The sequence below is a fragment of the Acanthisitta chloris genome, unplaced genomic scaffold (genome assembly GCF_000695815.1).
Source record: "Acanthisitta chloris isolate BGI_N310 unplaced genomic scaffold, ASM69581v1 scaffold1090, whole genome shotgun sequence".
Taxonomy (NCBI): domain Eukaryota; kingdom Metazoa; phylum Chordata; class Aves; order Passeriformes; family Acanthisittidae; genus Acanthisitta; species Acanthisitta chloris.
The window spans coordinates 1-19,101 of NW_008650820.1; the positions used below are offsets into that span (position 1 = coordinate 1).

The 19,101-nt window shown below is 37.8% G+C and overlaps 1 protein-coding gene across 1 annotated transcript; it reads right to left on the reverse strand.

Annotated features, from left to right (window-relative positions):
• Positions 1-199: 199 nt before the first annotated feature.
• Positions 200-19,095, reverse strand: BPHL (biphenyl hydrolase-like (serine hydrolase)). The gene is made up of 7 exons (XM_009070157.1): positions 19,065-19,095; positions 15,585-15,688; positions 12,882-13,048; positions 8,781-8,934; positions 6,321-6,452; positions 3,648-3,771; positions 200-620 (listed from the first exon to the last, which is right to left on the reverse strand). Exons 2-7 carry the CDS (start codon positions 15,589-15,591, stop codon positions 533-535), a joined length of 672 nt encoding a protein of 223 aa, XP_009068405.1. The 5' UTR covers positions 15,592-15,688; positions 19,065-19,095; the 3' UTR covers positions 200-532.
• Between the last annotated feature and the right edge of the window lie 6 nt (positions 19,096-19,101).

The window sequence follows — 19,101 nt, forward strand, 5'->3', positions numbered from 1 at the left end:
TGAAGAGGAAGGAGAGGAGGATGAGGCTTAAGCCCCCCTGGTGTCAAAGGAACTTCTGTAAAGCAGGCATGCATACTGAATGACTTCTCATAGTGGTCGTGAAGCATGTTTTCTAGAAACTGTGTACCCAATTATCCTCTCAGCACCTGTAACTTTGGCAGATTTCTCAGTGTAACAGTTCCAAATCCCAGTTATTACAATGTTTTTTGTCCTTTAATGTTATGAGCACATAAAGGCATGTATTCTAGATCACGTTTTGTCTTTCTTGACACCTTTATTGGACATAGGACAGCTGTTCTTCCTGTGTGGCATGAAGTGAGTTTAAAGACATTTCAGAAGTCTTGCAGCACATTTGTGTGCTCTGATTCACTGAGGCTTACTTAGTCTCAAAATGTATGTTTCTCATGCAAATGTTTAATTTTTTTTCTTACAGGACTCAAACCTACCTATTACTTGAATGAAAATGGAAAGCTATCTAAAATTTCTAAACAAGGCAAAGGACAAGCACCTCTAACTTGTTTTAGAGTTTAAGTCAGCGTAGGAAATCTTCCACTTGTCTATTGAAGTCCTCTGCAAAACGCAGGTGTAGATTATGCTTTCCTTCTGGCATCAGGAGCAACCTTAAAAGAGAAAAAAATCAAACTGATTATACATTTTATTCTGTGAGTATAGCTAATTAATTATTTGTTGCCTTTTCCTTGCTCTTGGTTACCCAATAAGGAACTGAAGTAACTCTTGTTTTAAGTACTGTCCCTAAGTATGTGGTTCAGAATGTCAACCACAGCAACAGTGGAAGCAATAAGGATACTACTTGCCCCACTTTGGGGAGGATAAATTATGTTTAAAACAAATTGTTGTGTCCTAGACCCAGTTTCTTGAAACCTTTCTGGTGATCTGCAAAGAAGATAAGATTGCAGTGTGAGCAGGATGCATCTTTGAAAGGTATGTTAAGTAGCTGAGCACTTTTATCTCTTTGAGAGCAGTAGTTGTGCTGGGCAGTGAACACATAGAAGAGATCACTGCACATCTTGTCATGACCCAAACCTGGTTAGTATTTTAACTTGGTCTAATCTTTCTGCAAAAAGACAATCCAAAACTAACACTATTCATCCATTAAAGTAAAAAGGGAAGTCAGAACTTCTTTGGCTATAACAAGCTTAGAAGTAGTAGCTGTGAAGAAGGTTAAATCTTTCTAATACTGATATGAGCATGACATGCCTAAAATGCTACTTACCATTGCCTGCTATCTGGGACAAACTTTATACATCAGGTATGTACTTCTAGCATTCTTCATACAGGGTGGGAAGTTCTGGAAATTGTTTTGTCCTACCATATACTAAGCAGTTTCAACAGAGCTAAAGCCATTTTTGACTGATATTTTCTGTTGCCTTCATGCAGCAAGGGGGATTTGTCTTCTTTTGGTGACAAGCGCTGGGGTTTTTTGGGGTAGAAAAAAGCAATATCATGTGAACATACCCAGCTTTTCTAGCAAACTGACTATTTGTCTGACTGACTGAATTTCATGAAGACTGTGTTTTTCAAAGACTAAGCAGTACACAGACGCACAAACTTATAGCACTGTGCATGCTATTTTTTACTGCTCTTAATGTTTCCTACTACTGCAATGCTACTTAACTCCAGCCATACCATGCTAATGCACTATGATGGCACAGTCTGCTACCATGAGAGAAACAAGCAATGTATCTGCACTACAATCATAAAAAAAACCTTTTTCTACTTTACTACTAGATAAAAATCAAGGCAAGAAAAGCTGATGGTAGAAGCATGTGTTACTGAAAATATGCTAAATTTAAGGTTTTCCTTCTGCTTCACAATGGAACATACCATTTCCAGTGCAACCAGGGAAGAAGGAGACCATGTACCCAAGCATTAATTTCTGAGAATACCATTAGTCTGGTTTCTTTTCTGATAAATATGCATACAGGGGAGCACTTCAGCACAAAGACATGCAAAGAATCACTTTATTGGATGGCTATTTCTAACAGGGTTTCTTTTTTGGCTTGTCTTCCAAAGAGAAGCTATCACATCCTTGTCTAGTTTTTGTGATGACTTTCCTTAGTCAGCATATGGAGCATTTCAGAGCTCAGTGAAATCAATCAGGACGATAGGTGTTCTGAGCAGGGCATGTAGGAGTAACTAAATAGCAGACATAGAATAGAATAAAACACCTGCATGTGATTGTTAGGAAGGTCTGTTGTTCTCATCTTTCCTGTGGCATAATGCATTCCTACGATCAGCGCAGCTGACTTTGAGATAAATATATAACTCATTTTTGTACAGAAATGACAAAAATGAAACAGTTTCCTACACTTTACATTCATAAAAATGTGTTTTTTCTCCTGCTACTTATGTTCTCTAGTGGTAATCATTGCAGTCTATTATTAAGTAGTAATAGAGCTCTTGCATTTGTGTGCAAATTTATGAAGAAAATTCAGCTGGTAAAATCCCAGCTTTTCACAGAAAGCATTTATGGAATTTTCAAATTTTGCTTGTTTTGGCTGGGATAGAGTTAATTTTCTTCACAGTAGCTATTAGAGGGCTGTGTTTTAGATTTGTATTGAAAACAGTGTTGACAATACAGAGATATTTCTGTTATTGCTGAGCTGTGCTTGCAGTGTCAAGACCTTTTTTGCTTCTCGTACTGCCCTGGGGGTACACAAGGAGTTGTGAGGGGACACAGCTGGGACAGCTGCCCCTAACTGACCAAAGGGATATTCCATACCATGTAGCATCATGCTCAGCATGTAAAGCTGGGGGAAGAAGGAAGCAGGGATGTATGGAGTGATGGCATTTGTCTTCCCAATTGCCTGTTATGAATGATGGAGCCTGGCTTTCCCGGTGCTGGCTGAACACTTGCCTGCCCATGGGAAGCAGTGCATTAAGTCCTTGTCTTGCTTTGCTTGCATGTGTGGCTTTTGCTTTACCTATTAAACTGTCTTCAAACTCAAGTGTTGAATTTTCATTGTTACTCATCTGATTCTCTCTGTGATCCCACTGCTGGGGGAGTGAGTGGTATTTAGTTGCCATCTGGGGTTAAACCACAACACACATGAAGTAGATAGTGCCCTGAGATTTTACTTGTTCATAAAGTAATATCTCTGAGCACAATCGTAAATTTTTCTCTCATTCTGCTTTTCTTAAAAACACTGAAAATCCATGGGACTGTTGGAAACAAAAAAATCTTTGAGGTTGTTCACATCAGTAAGGCAGAGCAAACATGAGTAGCCTGTGCTTCTCTCTCTAATAACTGGGAATTTCTCTTCATTCATAGCATCTAAGTTCACTGTTCTGAATGGGCTAGAAATGAGGTCTCTTACAGCACAAAGAATGCAATGTTCATAACAAACAGCAGAAGTTTGCTCATTTTGCTAAATATTAGGGAGTGATGGTTCCGTGTATCTTACAAGTATCTTGTTTTTTTTCTCAGAGGGCTTTAGGAAGAAGCTTATCTAAATACTATATTTTTTTATATTGCAATAAAGGCCCAGCTACACTGTTTGCATTGTAACTTGCTAGAGAAGTTGAGAATAGCACACTCTGTGGCAGAGACAGCTTGTCCAAATACATTTTTAAATGCTGTGGGTTTGAACTGCTGCATTTCTTCAACAATGGTTTATAAAACTTACCGAGAGCCTTTAATGTGCTTATGAATGTATTCTGCATGAGCTTGTGGAACCAAAGGGTCTTTCTCACCATGAATTATAAATGTGGGGCATTTAATATCTGGCAGCAACTGTTGGCAGATATTACCTAGGGAGAAAATAAAGGAAGGTCACACTTTGTTTTAAAATAGTATAAAAGGCTGAAACAACTTCTCTGAAGGACTGAACTTCACTGGGTTCTAGCTATTGCCTCTCCTTGTGGATAGTGCCTTTAATCTCCACAGCTATGTAACCAGCACTATAATTAACATTTCTTTCTCTAAAATGTTACTTCACCGCAATTTGTTTCATTAATGGATAATAGGACAAAAAGATAGAGAAAATGAAGTAATTCTGTCCCACATTTCCCCCAGGCTCCTTGACTCCTCAAAGCCAATATGCTCATCTCCTTCCTGGCTTTGTTCTTTTCAGCCTCAGAGTCTTACGGCCCTCCTGTTAATGAGACATTTTGTTACACCTGTTGTCAGGTTACAAGATTTGCTACTTTCATGAGTAAGTTAATTTAGGATGTACTCATGCCTGTTGCACCCCCCCAGACCCTTTGCTGTCTGCAATGCATAACCATTTAATAGAAATTGTAGTCAAACTACTCAAAGGTTATTTCCCCTGCCCATTCCTTACAGAACCTCAAGAATAATTTTATGCTTACTAGTTGTTAATCTCATTAGAAATAATTTTAATGCTTTTCCTTAAAGACTCTTCTGTATTTTCCCCCCTTTCTTTTCCCCTCATCCCTTAGTAACTCAGTCTCCAAAAACACTGCCTAACTTCCCATGTTTTCACAAGGGAATCTTTGGGCAAAACACCCATGATGAGTTTTATGTTCTCCTTCTCTTTGAGCTAACTTTGCCCTATTTTGTAGTTGTCACATTGCAGCTACCAACAGCTGTAAGGTTAACGCTCATACACGTGCATTTTCTTCAGCTCTAAAGGCAAAGGCTATTTCACAGTTTTTCCAATTGCTTGGTTATTTATACAGTCTTAGTTTGCAGTTCTACTGATTAAATATTTTCATTTAGAAAATTTCACCCATAGTCCTCAAACACCTGCACAAATGTTGACTGTTTTTCAGAACATGTAACAAGTAAATTTAGGTTATTTTCCTAAGGACATAGTTGGCAGTCAAACTATTATTTCCTAGTTTCCAGTCCTAAAACTGTTTTGTACTATAAGCACTAGATTATATTTACTCTAAAGGCGTGGAACAGCAAGAAAAATCTTGAATTTTGCAACTCTATGCAACTTAGTTTCATTAAGTGTTGGCTCCTTCTTAAAGCTGTCCAATTTAGGGCAAATAGTCTATGTCTTAAAAAGAGCTTGAGTTTTTGACCAACATGGGCTTTCCTGTCTTCCTTTTACCTCTGGCAGGTTTTATTAACCCCTTTTCTTGTATTTGCCATGACTAAGCCTTTGGCACAGTGTCTCAACTGTGCTTCCAAGGGGGCCTGTTTGTAGTCTAAGTCATTCTCCCCTGGAAAAAAAACTGCAGTCTGATAGCTGCTGATCTCTTTTAGCAATCATTAGGCTTCTTTCAATATCTGACCCAGTTTCAGCATCTAGGTAATTCACCTCCTTGTTACATGTCTCCAGGTGGCTTATTTTTCACAATCACTTCATCTCATAGTGTCTGAGGCATGTGCAGGCAGTGAAAGAATGTCACAGCCACAGTTTCAGCAGTCTGGGCTTTGGACTTAAGAACAAACTAGTTTTAAGGAGACACACGATAGAAGTGGTAAAATAAAATCAGGTCATAATTTGTTACATCACTCTGCTGTGAGAAATTCTAGTCCCATGTTGCTGATTCTGTGAAAAACATTTTGAAAAAAATACTAAACAAAGGAATGTTTTCCTTGTAGTACCTGCTGCCTGTTAATGCATGTGACTTTCTGTCTTTCATTATGAGAGCTACAGGAAAATGTGTGTAAGAGTTACAGACTTTTTTTTTTAATGTATCATGTATTTCTGCTTTAGGCAAATTAAAAGCAAATTTCCTCTGAATTAAAATGAAACTGCAGATTATTATTTATTATATCCTTGGCTGGAAAAGTCTACATAAAGTAATTGCAGAAATCTTCAGAGATAAACAATTATATCATCTAGTTCAACTACTTTTTTGAAAACACCTAAACTGTGTCAATACTGTTTTGAAATGTGTTTTGTTAATTCTGATTTCTCAAAATCTGAAGTTCCTTCTTTTTGAACTCATATGCTGCTAGGTTTGAAACAGTTCTTCAGCTCCAGTTTGCAGAAACTGGAAAGAACATGCCGTGCTTTTGGGGTATCTTAACAATGTCACCAAGAGGTATTCCTCTGACACACAGACAAGAGAAGAGAAAAAGATTCTGCTTGAGCAGAATCCCTGCTGTTTCATCTGCACAAAAACAAGGACTTAATGTAGTTTTGTGGTGGAACAAGAGGAGAGACTCATCAGCTAATGTTTTCCATAAATGTGTTTTTTTTTCCTGTACCTTGCTGGTTCTGTGAACCATCTACAAAGTATTTGTGTTATTCCTGGGTGTGAGTCAGACCCAGGTTTTAATGCCATATGCAGATTCCTTCCTTCATTGGCTGCTAGGAGTAATGTTAGATTTTTATCCAGTACTGTCTGCTACTATACTTGCTCCAGTTCAGCCTTACCATCTGAATTTTCAGCAAAGCGAGATATTCCATCTACCCAAGCCTCACAGGTTTTTGCGAAGTACTGGTGTCCATACATATCTTCCAGTGGTTTCTTGACCTTTTCACTCCATTTGGAAACATCTCGGATGCCTACATAAAATAACATTGAAATAAGTTAAGTCCCTTCCAGCAAAAAGATACAACCTGTACTGTCAACACCTAACATGAGGAAGTTTTCAAACCAGACCACAAATACGTATCTCAAACTTGAAACTGCAATGAATGGTTTTAAATAATTCATAGTATGGAAAAGGTCTAAAAAAAGATAGTTGTGCAATCTCTGCTGGGGTCTCCTAAGTTGTAGAGGATCATCTTATTCTTATGGTCACAAGGAACAACAGGAAAAAAATAAAACCAAAGGACTCAGTCCTAAAACTTCTGATTTGGAGGGCTTTCAGAAGAGAAGCTCAAGAAGGTACCCTGTGTATAAAACCAGCATTATTTTATAACAGTGTGCCAGAGCTGGCAATTCTTTTTTATATCCTTTAGCCTTTTGCGTTGGCTCATGGATGGAAGTTCTTCCATGACTCCTACCAGCTCTCAGAGGAAGGAAGCTTTTACTAAGACATTCCAGCAGGCTGACATCATGGTACATTTGCCATAGTCTTACAGAAAAACAAATGACTGTACTTAGTAGAGTCCTGTGACTCATGGGAGGCTGGCTAAAGCTGTACAAATAACTGACATTGTAGTTGTTTATTTATCAGATTTACTTATTTGTTTCCTCTAAAGTTTTCAGTACTGCTCACAAACTAGTTATCCAAAAGGGTGACTTTCACTAAAATATATTGCTGCTGTACAGCTTTATTTTGATGAAGCCTGAAACAGAGTTGGCATAACTGAGAACCTGAGAGTACTGAATCATCAAACAAGCAATATATGCCACTAGCAAAGCTTTTAATTTGCTTTAAATGGGAAGTAAGGAAAGAAAGGAGTGAGGTGTTAATTAACAAACAGAACCTGCCCAGCAAAATTACAAAGGCAGCAGTGGCTGAAAGTGTTTTCTTGCAGCATCTGATTGGAAACTAATTTGCTCACCCCAGGCTAGGTGTTAGTGAACAGCTGTTTCCCATATACAATCTACTGTTCTAGCCTTGTGGCTGGCCTTAATTTAAGAAGAGAAGGGAGAAGGCAATGTTGAAAGGACATAGATACCAAATAAGCACTTCCTCTCCTATGAAACCCTCCACTGCAGCTGATAGGCATTGATGAACCAGCTATAGAAGGCTTGTGCTGCTACACACAGAGAGATGCTGAAAGCACTAGCCCACAAAGAGACCAGAGGTCAGCATTGCTGTGGCTGTTCCATGTAAGGTAAGACTTTCTTTTTTTTTTTTAATATTTTTGGTTTTTATGTTTTAGCCTGTTGCTAACTGATGTGGATTTCATATTGTGTAATAAAAACTTCATAAATATAAAAGCATGAAAAGAAATAAAGGAGCACTTTTACAGAGCTAAAAAGCATTTTACTTTCTGAACTAAAAAATACACTACTATTTCCACTGAAAAGTGCTTTAGTATAGGTGAGGTAAATTCACAGGTACAATGCATATACTTGTAATTTAGCTGAAGCCAGACAGTCAGATTTCACAGCTTGTATAAATCAAGCTCAGTCACTAAAATGAAACTATGCTGGGTCACATTTATTGAGAGCCTACATGGTTAACTTTTAATTTCTACTTCCCAAAAGAAATGGGGTCCCTTTATGAGTTCACTAGCAGCTCTTGCTATTTTCCTTTATAGGGGGAAGTGATCACATTCTATTTCATGTGAGTGGCATTAGGATCAGAAATTCCACGTTTGTTTACTTTGCAAAGGCTTTCTAATGACAATAATTAACTTTAAAGGAATGCAAATTATAAAGGCATCTTGGGAAGCTTACTTGAATGATTCATTTGCTTCCTGAACTCAAATGGTAAGTTATGAACTTGTTTTCTTACTGTCTATATATTATCTAGGCCCTAGAGGCAAAAGCTGTTATGTACTAGGCCAGTGGTTATCTGTGGACCTTGTGCAAGATGTGTGAAAAGAAGTCAAACCTGGGGTCAACAGTGTTATTTGAATTGGAATAAATGATAATAAATTAGAATTTATTTTTAGCAATTTGTTATAGACACAAAAATTTGACTTTCTGAACACTACTGATAAGCTATTATAATTTATGCTTTTCAGCAGCATAAGTTGGTAAGGACTTGTTAAAAAAATCTATTATGTTACCCTTAGAGTAACTGTTAGGGAGTTTCTCACTATACCTTTAATCTAACCCTATTCTGCTAAATGTGGTGAAGTCTGTGTCCTGTTCATTTAGGTTTGTTGTGTCCTCAACTGCTTCCACTTAGCTGTTATATGACCAAGATTCTTGGATTAAGAAGAAATTAAAATAATTCATTTAGGATACAATACTCAGTTTGTACCTACCATTATAAATCCTCACATCCTCCTCTGTAACACTGGCATTTGCTCCCCAGACAACCAACTTGTGGATAAGGTTTGGATACTTCGCAGCTGCAATGAGTGCTGTAATTCCACCATCACTCCAGCCCAGCAAAGAGAACTTCTTAAATTTCAGTGCCTTGATTCATACAAGAAAGTTACATGCAAATCATTAGCTGGTTTTACAAGCAAATATCTAATATTTCTTGTAAATTAGCTGTACAGATTTAGACATAACACTGCATAGCTGAACTATAGTTAGCTTTCATAATTAGGAAATACAATTTTCCTGCTATACATAAAAATACTTAAGGGAAGGTCAAATATTTAGAAAATAAGAAAATATACCTGCCATTTCAATTTCCTAAAATTCTATAATGAAACAGGCAATATAGTCATATTAGATTCTTGCTACATTTAAAAAAGTCCCCCCCCCCAAAATGTTTCTTTACAATGGAGAGTAAAGGCTTTTTCAGAGAGCCTGATAGTATCAGGAATCTCTGAATTCTCTTGGTATGAAGTTGGCAAAGACTGTCACAGTGTGGATGGTAGTAATCCAAGATCAAGCTAAACTTAAGAAAAAGAAAAGCTTAAGACTTGAAAAATGGAACCCAGTGATTTAATTTATTGATGTTAGCTGAGATTAAAAAAAAAAAACCCCAAAAATCGGCTTAACAACCAAAAGCGTTTAAAGTATTTGTGAAAGGATTTGTATTGAGTTTTAGTGGCTGATTTCTATTTTCTGGAGCCTTTAAGTGTATATTTTAGATGTTACTTCATGGTGAACTGCAATTCAAAACACTACTAATGAAATTCCTCCTTCTTGAAAAGGAAGGCTCAGGGCAAAAGATTTGACAACCAAGACCTTAATTCATTCTGACTTGTACAATGCTTTCCACTAGAATTTGAAACTATTGTTTTCTCATCTATCACAATATGTGGTAGGGGTTACTGATAGAGACAGGAAAGAAGATTCTGTGTGTATTATGTTCAGTGGGCAAAGGGTGGGGAAGGTAAAGGCAATCTGGAGCAAACACGTCTGAGGGTTGTACATGGACAATATTCAATGGTCAAGCAATATTTGCAGTTTTGCATACAGAAGCCTTGGTTTGTCAACTCATTCACAAGCAAATATAAAGGTTTCAAAGTGGGTTTTGTTTTTCAGAAATTACAGCCTTTTAAATGTGATTATGGAAGATACTATACTTTTTGGGGAAAAAAGAGCAAGTTAGTTGAATGAGTTGCTTTGGTGTTTGGTGGTGTTGGAAGTCCAGGCCTGCTTTGCTGCACATAAGAAAGCTAAAATTGAGGCAATGAGAGAAACAACTACAGAGAGAGAAAAAGAAGTTTCTTGTCTGCTTGTAAACTTGGTGCTCAAGTGAGACATAGCTTTACCAGTCAACTCCATACTTAGCAAACTTCTATCCCTATAAAACTTTTCTGGTTTTAGCTTCTTCATTGGTAGTGTAGTATTGACCAATACTAGATTTCACTCTGCTAAGCTATAATTACTAAACAGTAAAGAAATAAGGTAAAGGAAAGAAAGGGACATATAAAGTAAGAGATGACAGCAAGAAAAAAGAACCTTGAACTTTAGCAGCTGATCAGAAGTTGGCCCTGGTCTGCTGGAAAAGTAGTTCTCTGTGAACAACTTTCATAATTGTGCTGCTGAAGGGTTACTAGAAGCTTGGCAGGTTTTGGGAGTTGGCAGCAGTGCCTGTACAGGTTAAGTTTTTTATGTTGTTGCTACTGCTCCCCTACTGCCAATAGCAACTTAGGGAGCTTAAAGTTGGCTGATGGGTGGAATAACTGACTAAAATTTTTGTCCTTTGTGCCAGAATATTTGAGATCTATTTGCCTCCAGTGTTTCTCTTGTTTATATCCATTATCTTGATGCATTCTTTGGGTTATCTCAGGATGCCATTCCAGCAGGAGGAATTTAATTTATCCTTTACAGCCTTCCAAAAGATGATGTGATGTAACAGATGTGTTGGATAAGGTATGCATGTTTGCTTGCTTTAATTTTGAACTGCTTGCAGTACAAGTCTCCACCTAACGCTGGTGATAACCTGAAAGCTGGTTGCACAGTGCAATTCTGTGGGTGATTTTGTGCTGCCTTTTACTATCTAAGTGGACAAAATTTCTTATGAAGACACCTCTTCCATCCAGGCCTGTGTGAAATGCAATCAAATGACCACATATGCTGTGACACTAGCAACATACAAGAGTGAGCTGCAATGCAAGAGCACTCTGAACTGTATGTTTTCACTGTTATCACAGGGAATGAATGTACCACAAGCAAAAGTTACAGCTGATCTACAAAAACATGGAGAAGCCCAAGGTCATTCTTTAGCTAGGTCATTCTAGCTCTGAAGAGTAAGAACTTCTTAAATATCACTAATAATTATTTGCCCAGTGATTGCTTTAATGTGATTGAGTTTGCTAGCATTAGACATTGGGAGGGAGTGCAGCAAAGGGGACTTATTTGCATTATACTCCTTTTGTTTCGAACGAACTCCTTCAAAGAACACATACAGGGATACAGAACAGTGTGCATATACAGTCATCTGCATAAAGGTGCTGAATACTCTGCACAATTTCAGCTTTTGTCATTTCACAGAGACCCTGCAGCATTCTTTGCTCCAGCAGAGAAACCAGAGTCTGAAGGTGACTAGAACAAAGGTTCTGAAGGCTCACCTATATGGATGTTTTTTTTTGGCTGAGTGTAGGCCAGATGACATATGTAAACCATTATGAAGCCCTCTGCAGGAATTATGGCTTTGGTTCAGTGTGGGAATTATAGTTGGAATGATTCCTTGGGATTTGTGCTATCCTTTATAATATGCTAAAACAGAAGCAAGTTACCCACACTTGGGAAGACTTTAATAATCTGTTATTATATGCTTATACTAAGAAATATCTTCAAAAAACCAGGATGCTACGTCCTGTTTGTTTTGGCAGCTCTAGAGATTGGTAGGCTGTCCTGTTTGACTTAGAAGCTACATGGTTATGTTCCCTTTGGGGAAAGCTGTATTCTCTATTTTGCATTTAATAGTATTTGAACAGAGACAGGAAAGAAGGTTACAACCATTTAGATTGAAAGTTTGTCAACTATTCATGGCAGCATCTTTATTTTCTTTGCTAGTGTAGCAGAAGAAATTGGTAATTTACAGTGTAGAGAGATTGCCTTTATGGTTAGAGGGCAAATCCGTGTCTTAATCCTGATTCTGCTGTCAGAGTTATTTTGTTTCACTATGCAGAATACACCAGGAAGGCTGCATTTCCAGTTTCAGATGGGTTTCAGCGAGGTTATTGTTTATTACAGAAATACAGTTGGATTGACTGTCTGAATCTTGTCTCATATTTTTGGAATTTTAATGCTCTGCCAACTTTCTTAAGATGACCAAACAGACTGTATAGCTTAACATAACAAGGCCAAAATATCAGTTAAAACTATACCAGAAAACAGTGTCAGCACTTCTAAGACTGAACAAAAACGGAACACAGTAACACAGATTTGAATAAAATATTCTGCGAGAAGGAGAAATAATAACAGCTTTAGGCCATGTTCTTTATAATCACAATATCTGCTTTAGTTATTAAGATTTGGTGTGATCACAGGAACCCTTTCATTTCCCACAAAAATTATTTCAGTAATATGCTGTAAAATGCAAAGCATCAAGTTAATTTTTAGACACAAATGTTTCTTGATATGGGCTGCTCAAGGCAAAATGCTGAGATTTTATTAGATAGAAATTTTTTAAGAGCCTTTCAGTACTGTAATCCCTTCAAAGAAACCACTTGCATAGATTTTGGTCTTTATATACATTTTGCCTAAACTTATATGGTTCTTGACTGCAAACCTCTTAGGGCAGGGTCTTGAAATAACAGCATATTGGTTTATAATTAATTCCCAAACTTGGCCTCTATGTATACTGCAGAGTTGATGGAAGAAGAAAATATTTTCCAGACTAGTATGTATCTGCTCACTTTTAAACCTTCATTTGTACGGTCTTTTGCATCTCAAAATTTAAGGAAAACAGCTTTTAAAAAGAAGGAAATAATGAAGTCTCAGAATAGATTTACCTGCATAAGATCCACAGCATCTTTTGCATCTCTCTCAAAGAAATCTGGAGGAAAGTCTCGAGATGGAGGAATGGACTGTCCATATCCTCGAGGATCCCAAGCAACAACCGTGAAAAGCTGCTTATTCATAGACTTGAGCTGTGGGCCAAAGTCAGTTTGACCACTCCCTGAAACATCATCATTTTTCAATTTTAGCAACCACCATAATACATGCGTAGTATACACACTTAGCCTAAATGGAAACTTGAGGAAACTTGTAACTTTAGTCTCAAAAGAGATTATCCAACAATTGAAATACACTTTAATTACACTCTAATTGTAACTAACCATTGCAACTCTCAGACAGGAAGTACCACGATTAAAGTCTTTAGAACTATCTGCAGTATGCTCAGAGAAATAATTTCTGCTAGGTATGTAAGCTTATCAAAAACTATGCTCTACACAGATGATTTAATACAGAATCTTGAACTGAGTTACCTGGGTAAGGATTTAATCTTGAACAGATTTACAACACTAGCTTGGACATTGTTGTTTACCTGCGCAGCACAGGTAAAACTGAAAGGGGAGGAAAATACTGACTCTAGCTACAAATTTATAGCTGAAAAGCACCGTGCCAGATAGTTATTTGATAAAGCACCTCTGTGAGTACATTGGTGCTTAAAGGTGACCTTTGTTGCCTGAGGAGACAGTGGTGGCACAAAAGCATAAAACTAACTTTCAATTTATCTAACATATATTACCAAAATAAGCCAAACACAGCCACTTTTTTTCTGAGCAGAACAGTTGCTTTTGTTGATGATTCACATTTTCAAAGCATTAAAAAATGAATTACAGTCTATTGCACTAAGGTATCTATGAACTGTAGCATGAAGGTAAGACTGCAATTGATGTCTTATTTGTATTGTGTTCATGTGGTAAGAGCAGTGAATGTTATTTGATTAAAACCTGTTCAGATCTAATATGCTCAAGTGATGTAAATCAAATATTAAATTGGCTATACATTGTCATATTAAAAAGGTCATTTAGGGGCATTTAAGATTTTTTTTACTTCTGTTGACTTGGAGAAATATGCCCTCAGACACCATCAATTGGTCTAAGTTATAAAAGAGGCTGTATATAACCTGCTATGATGAGCTGATTACACCCTGACATGATCTCTTGCAACACTCAATAACAGAGTCAGAAGCAAAATATCAGGTTGTTTAAAAAATGCCAACACAAACTGATTAATCACATATTCTTATAGAGTCTTTGTATGAACCTCTGCACTATTAAGCACATGCTTCTTATACTATATCACTTAAAAATTACACAAGACCAAAAGCATATCTGAATGCTGTGCTTTCTTGGTTTTCTTAGTATTTTCTAGTTAGAGATACATCTATTTTGTTCTAATGTGCCTTACAAATAATCTAGAGACTAATTAACTGTTGATCTAAAAGCACCTATCCTGTTGCCACAACAAACTTACTAGTCTGTTAATACTGTAACTAATACAAAATAATATTGAAATGTTAGTGTCAGTACAAAGGGAAGAAGTATGTGAAATTCATCCCCATATATTGCCCAAAACCAATAAACTCAACAATGGTAGATACACTAAACCTAACTTTTACTATTTGTACTAATGCCAACTGCACAGTGGCAATGTACACCTAATGATAATAACATTACAGGTGAAGAAATACATTATTTAAGGAGTTAGCATTGGCAACAGGATTACTAGTTTAAAAAGCTGTTTAAAATGAATAGGTTAAAATGTGTGACTACTTGAAGCATGCCTAGCATTATCTTTTTTCCACCCTTCCCTTGAGAATTCCTTGAAAGAAAGAACCACTTCATGAAGACTTGAAAACATTGCTGCCAAGAAGAACAAATGTTTCCTGTTCTTCAGTTCTTGATGTCCTATCATCTTGATCCAGCAATGCAGTTAAGCATTAGCCCAGCTCCGAGCACAGTAACAGTCCTACTGACAGTCTGTCATGAACTGTTAGTAAGTCTGATTGGTTCTTTAAAACTGTAAGAACCCAGAAAAAATAGGTTGTGTTCATTTAAAAAAACTGTTATCAAAAACAGTGGTTTCGATGGACAGATACCACTTAGCTGGCAGAACCTGTTGTTCATCTCAGAAAGCCACTGAGAATCTTAATGATGTTGCCCTGGATAACCAAAACAGGAAAATACATTTTTAAGCAAAAAGTAAGTTTTAACAGTGACCTTTTCACTATAAACAGCAAGTGCTGCATTATGCCTATTAATTCAGTTCGAATGCACCTAGTTTGGAAAAAGGAATGCATAATTCAGTCTCTGTAACAAATATAGCTGACCTGATTTTTTTCCCCCCCTGCTATTTTCCACCTTGTGTACCCCCCCCCCTGCTATTTTCCACCTTGTGTAGCTATTTGCCACCTGTCCTGGACACTGCCTTTGCACAGTTAAATCCAAAAGTGCAGGTGACAGCTACACAAATCAAGACATTGTATAAAAGGTGCCTGGTGAGATAAATGAAAGCTTTTAAAGCAGTTAACTGATGGCAGTAACTCTGCATTTTCACATCTGTTGTACATGTAGCTATTTTTGTTTAACGATATTGCTCTGTAATCAGGTGTTGAATACATTACAAAACAATTTTGTGCATTCTAGCTTGAGACCAGATGGATAAAGAGGTGGTTGCTGTACAAAGATAAGATAAAATCTCCAGACCTAGCATTCCAGGAAGCAGAAGAACTGCATGGCTTCCTTCTCCTGTCTGCTGGTAATGCAAGTGGACTCCATTCACTTGGATTTTGGCCGATGTTATTGAGGTGCTAGGGATGGAGGAAGGAGAAAGAAATAGGAAAACATTCAGACAGTTAATTCTCATTACTACCTGTTCACTCAAGGAATACAGAATAATTACTTTTTCTAGATATTAATGACAATACAGTGATATTTAAATGGATCACTTGGCTTTCATGGGTGCACAGAAGATGGACAAAAAGGTTTCTCAGGAGCAGACAGGTATTCAGTTGTGACCACTATGTAGCATACATACTTAGGTTTCACAAATGTAGTTAAATGACTAAAGGGCAGGGGAAAAAAAAAAAGTTTTGATGGTGCAACAAGGAGACTATAAAAGCAGCTTTACATGGCTACAGAAAGGTATTGAACTAAATACATTAGAGAGGAGAAACACCTCATTCTGTCACAACAAAACCTTTGAAATGGCTGGTGTTCACATTGTTATTACTAAATTGAGCCTCTCCATCTGCCAAAGAAACCACAGCCCATTGTTACAGTTCCTCATGGACCACAGGGTCTACAATGAAAACCAATTTGCCCTGAGATGAGGGTGGAGAAGAAGAATGTGATAATAATATTTCTCTAAGTGTAATCTCAGCAGGAGATAATGCCTAATTGGAAAATACCACATGACCAATAAACCTACCCACTAAAAAATTATAACAGAAACCAACTGCATAGGCCCCAACCCTTAAACCCCTGCATTCACCTTCCGTGCAGAGCAAGACCGTTGCATAAATGCAGATAAGTGACCTGAGATGCCACGTCAGGATACAAACATGTCAGGATTTCTACTAGTGAGAAAGTAGAAATAGAGCATAGATTGATTGAAAATATCTTCTTAATAGTATAAAACACTGCATCTGTTCAACCAGGCAAGTTCATACCCTAATGATTGCAAGACAGGTTTTCAACAACCTAACTCATTTTATTTAAAGGCAGTAATATGATACAAATCTTGCCATTTGGTTACCTAATGACTAACTCTCATTCCCCATGCTTCTCAGTTTAACTAGATTAAATACTCTTGCCCTATGAATTCAATGTGAATTCCACAAGCATACAGACATGCTGTTTCCTAGTCTTAGATGTAATAATGATCTCAATTCCATCATACGCACTGTGCATTTATTACAAATTCAATTTTAACATATAAAGTCTGAACTACTTACAGTATGTCCCATCCACATAGACTTTGAAATGGTGGATTACAGGTAAAACTTCATGGAATCACTAAGGTTGGAAGAAACCTTTAAGATCAAGTCCAACCATCCACATAGCACTACCACAGTAACCCTTAACCACTAAACTGTCTCACCCAGTGCTAGATCCAGGTGCATCTTAAACACCTCCAGGGATGGTGACTTCCCCACCTCCCTGAGGAACTTATTCCAATGCCTGACCACCAAACAGTGAAAAAAAAATGTTGTAATATCTAATCTGAATTTCCCCTGTCTCAGTTAAGGTCATTTCCTCTAGTCCTCTCACTGCAGGCATGGCAGAAGAGACCAGCCCCCACCCCACTACAACCTCCTTTCAGGTAGTTATAAGAAAGCAATGAGATCCCACCTGAGCTGCTTCTTCTCTAGACTAAAGAAACCCATCTTTGTCTAATCCCACTAATGTAAACTCTTTTCAAATGGGAAATGAACAATAGCTTGCAAACTCAGGTTCCCAATTCATAAGTGGCAGTTTGATGACAGAACTTGTTCAACACAAAACCATTTGAATTTTACATAAAATCTTAGGTCTACATGATCTGTCATGCCACGTGCCCAAATACAAGCTGTGACTGTGCAGAATAGAATCAGTTCCTTCTGACTGTGCAGATCCAGTTTGAGAATCAGGGTACAAAAGCAGATCTGAGGCAAGACTGCAGCTCAAGGAAACTCATTGTATGATAAAACTTCAGTGAGTTTTGTTGAATTGTTATGCTAATGTGATCCAAGTGATTAGTTTGACTGTAATGTTAAACCTCCTTTAAGTCTGTCTCACACCTGACGTGGCTTACCGTGCTTTACAACTTGAATTCTGATGGCTGCCTTACCCTCTTTTTGAATAACTGACTTTCACATTTTTCTCTTTATAAAAGAATTATTTCATTCTTGATAGACCTTCTTTTGCTTTGTCATTAATTTCAACAGGTATTTCATCATAGTTATCACCACAGCAAATGAACACCTTGCTCTTATATAAATATGTGACTAATTTTTTGCTTCTGATTAATAATTGCCAAAGCCACTTTCAGTTCCTAACAAAACAGTAATAATCATCATCTTGTTACCCATTTTTTAAAAAAAAGGTTAGCAACATGTAGTTTCAGTAGACAGAGTTCTATATTCTGCTTTCCTTATTCAGATGATTGACTTTTTTTTTTTACAGATTTCTAAATTTTTTAGGATTAATTATTAACATCAGGGGTCTGAGAATTTTGCTGAGTTTGTGGTGCTTTTCTATCCTTGGATTGTGCCTCGGTGTGAAGTCCAGTGAAATCCAGGAGTTTCACACAGAGAGTATTTTCAATACTCTCTGGATTTCAATACTCTCTGTAAAATTCCTCTAGGAGTTGAGTTTTTTATGCACTGAGAAACTGTGTTGGAATGGCCTACACATAAGGCAGGTTTGGTCTTCCCCACATCAAGTTTCTGTGAGCCTGAAATCATTTCAGTATGCTTGTCAGTGTGATGACTTCACTGAAGTTGTCATGAAGTTGTCATTTTCCATTGGTTGGCATAACTAGAAACCGTGGTGAAACAAACCAAACAAACAAACCCTGCTATTTGGTAACTGAATTAGTAATGTTAAGGTTTATAGCTCTTTGAGAAGCACTAGATACTGTAATACTGCCTATATTTACCAAGACAGCAGAGATGCAGAGTAGGCAGATCTTGTACTTCACTTCATACTCTGTTTAGAGTGCAGCTTAATCTGGGAACTACCTCTGTTCCAGCTGTGCTACAATACAACCTAGCCTTAACCTGTGCAGGGCAAAAAAACATAGTACTATGTCAGCTTTCCTTAATAGGATTTGCAGAATAAGCAGTATTATATATATTAGACATATGTATTCTCTTTGCTACCTCGGCGACCGGCAGGGAGCTCCTTATCCGCAGGGGGCAGAGGGGCAGGCGATCAGCAGCGTGCTGCCTTGGGGGGAAACGGACAGGCAGTGGGGAGAGGCTGCGGAGCCTTCTCGTACAGCTGCTCGCAGCACGGAAAGCAGAAGCAGGTTCCACGGGAAAGCAGAAGCAGCTCCTCGGGATACTACCCGAGTCCTCACTTTGTCACACACACACACACGACCTAGTGCAAACCCCTTTGCTAAAAAAACAGCACCTTCGCCAAGGCCCGGGAAGGGAGGAGGCAGCTGGGGAAGGAGAAGGAGGCGGCTGCAGATTTTACCCGTAGCAGGCGGTCGGGGCGCGGGGCAGGAGCGGCG

Bases quoted from the DNA above. Each gene is read 5' to 3' on its own strand.
- BPHL (XM_009070157.1), bottom strand. The intron at 3,772-6,320 runs GTAAGGCTGAAC...TTTTCTCCCTAG, and splicing joins CTTTGCTGAAAATTCAGATG to GTAATATCTGCCAACAGTTG. The intron at 621-3,647 runs GTAAGTTTTATA...TTCTCTTTTAAG, and splicing joins AAGCACATTAAAGGCTCTCG to GTTGCTCCTGATGCCAGAAG.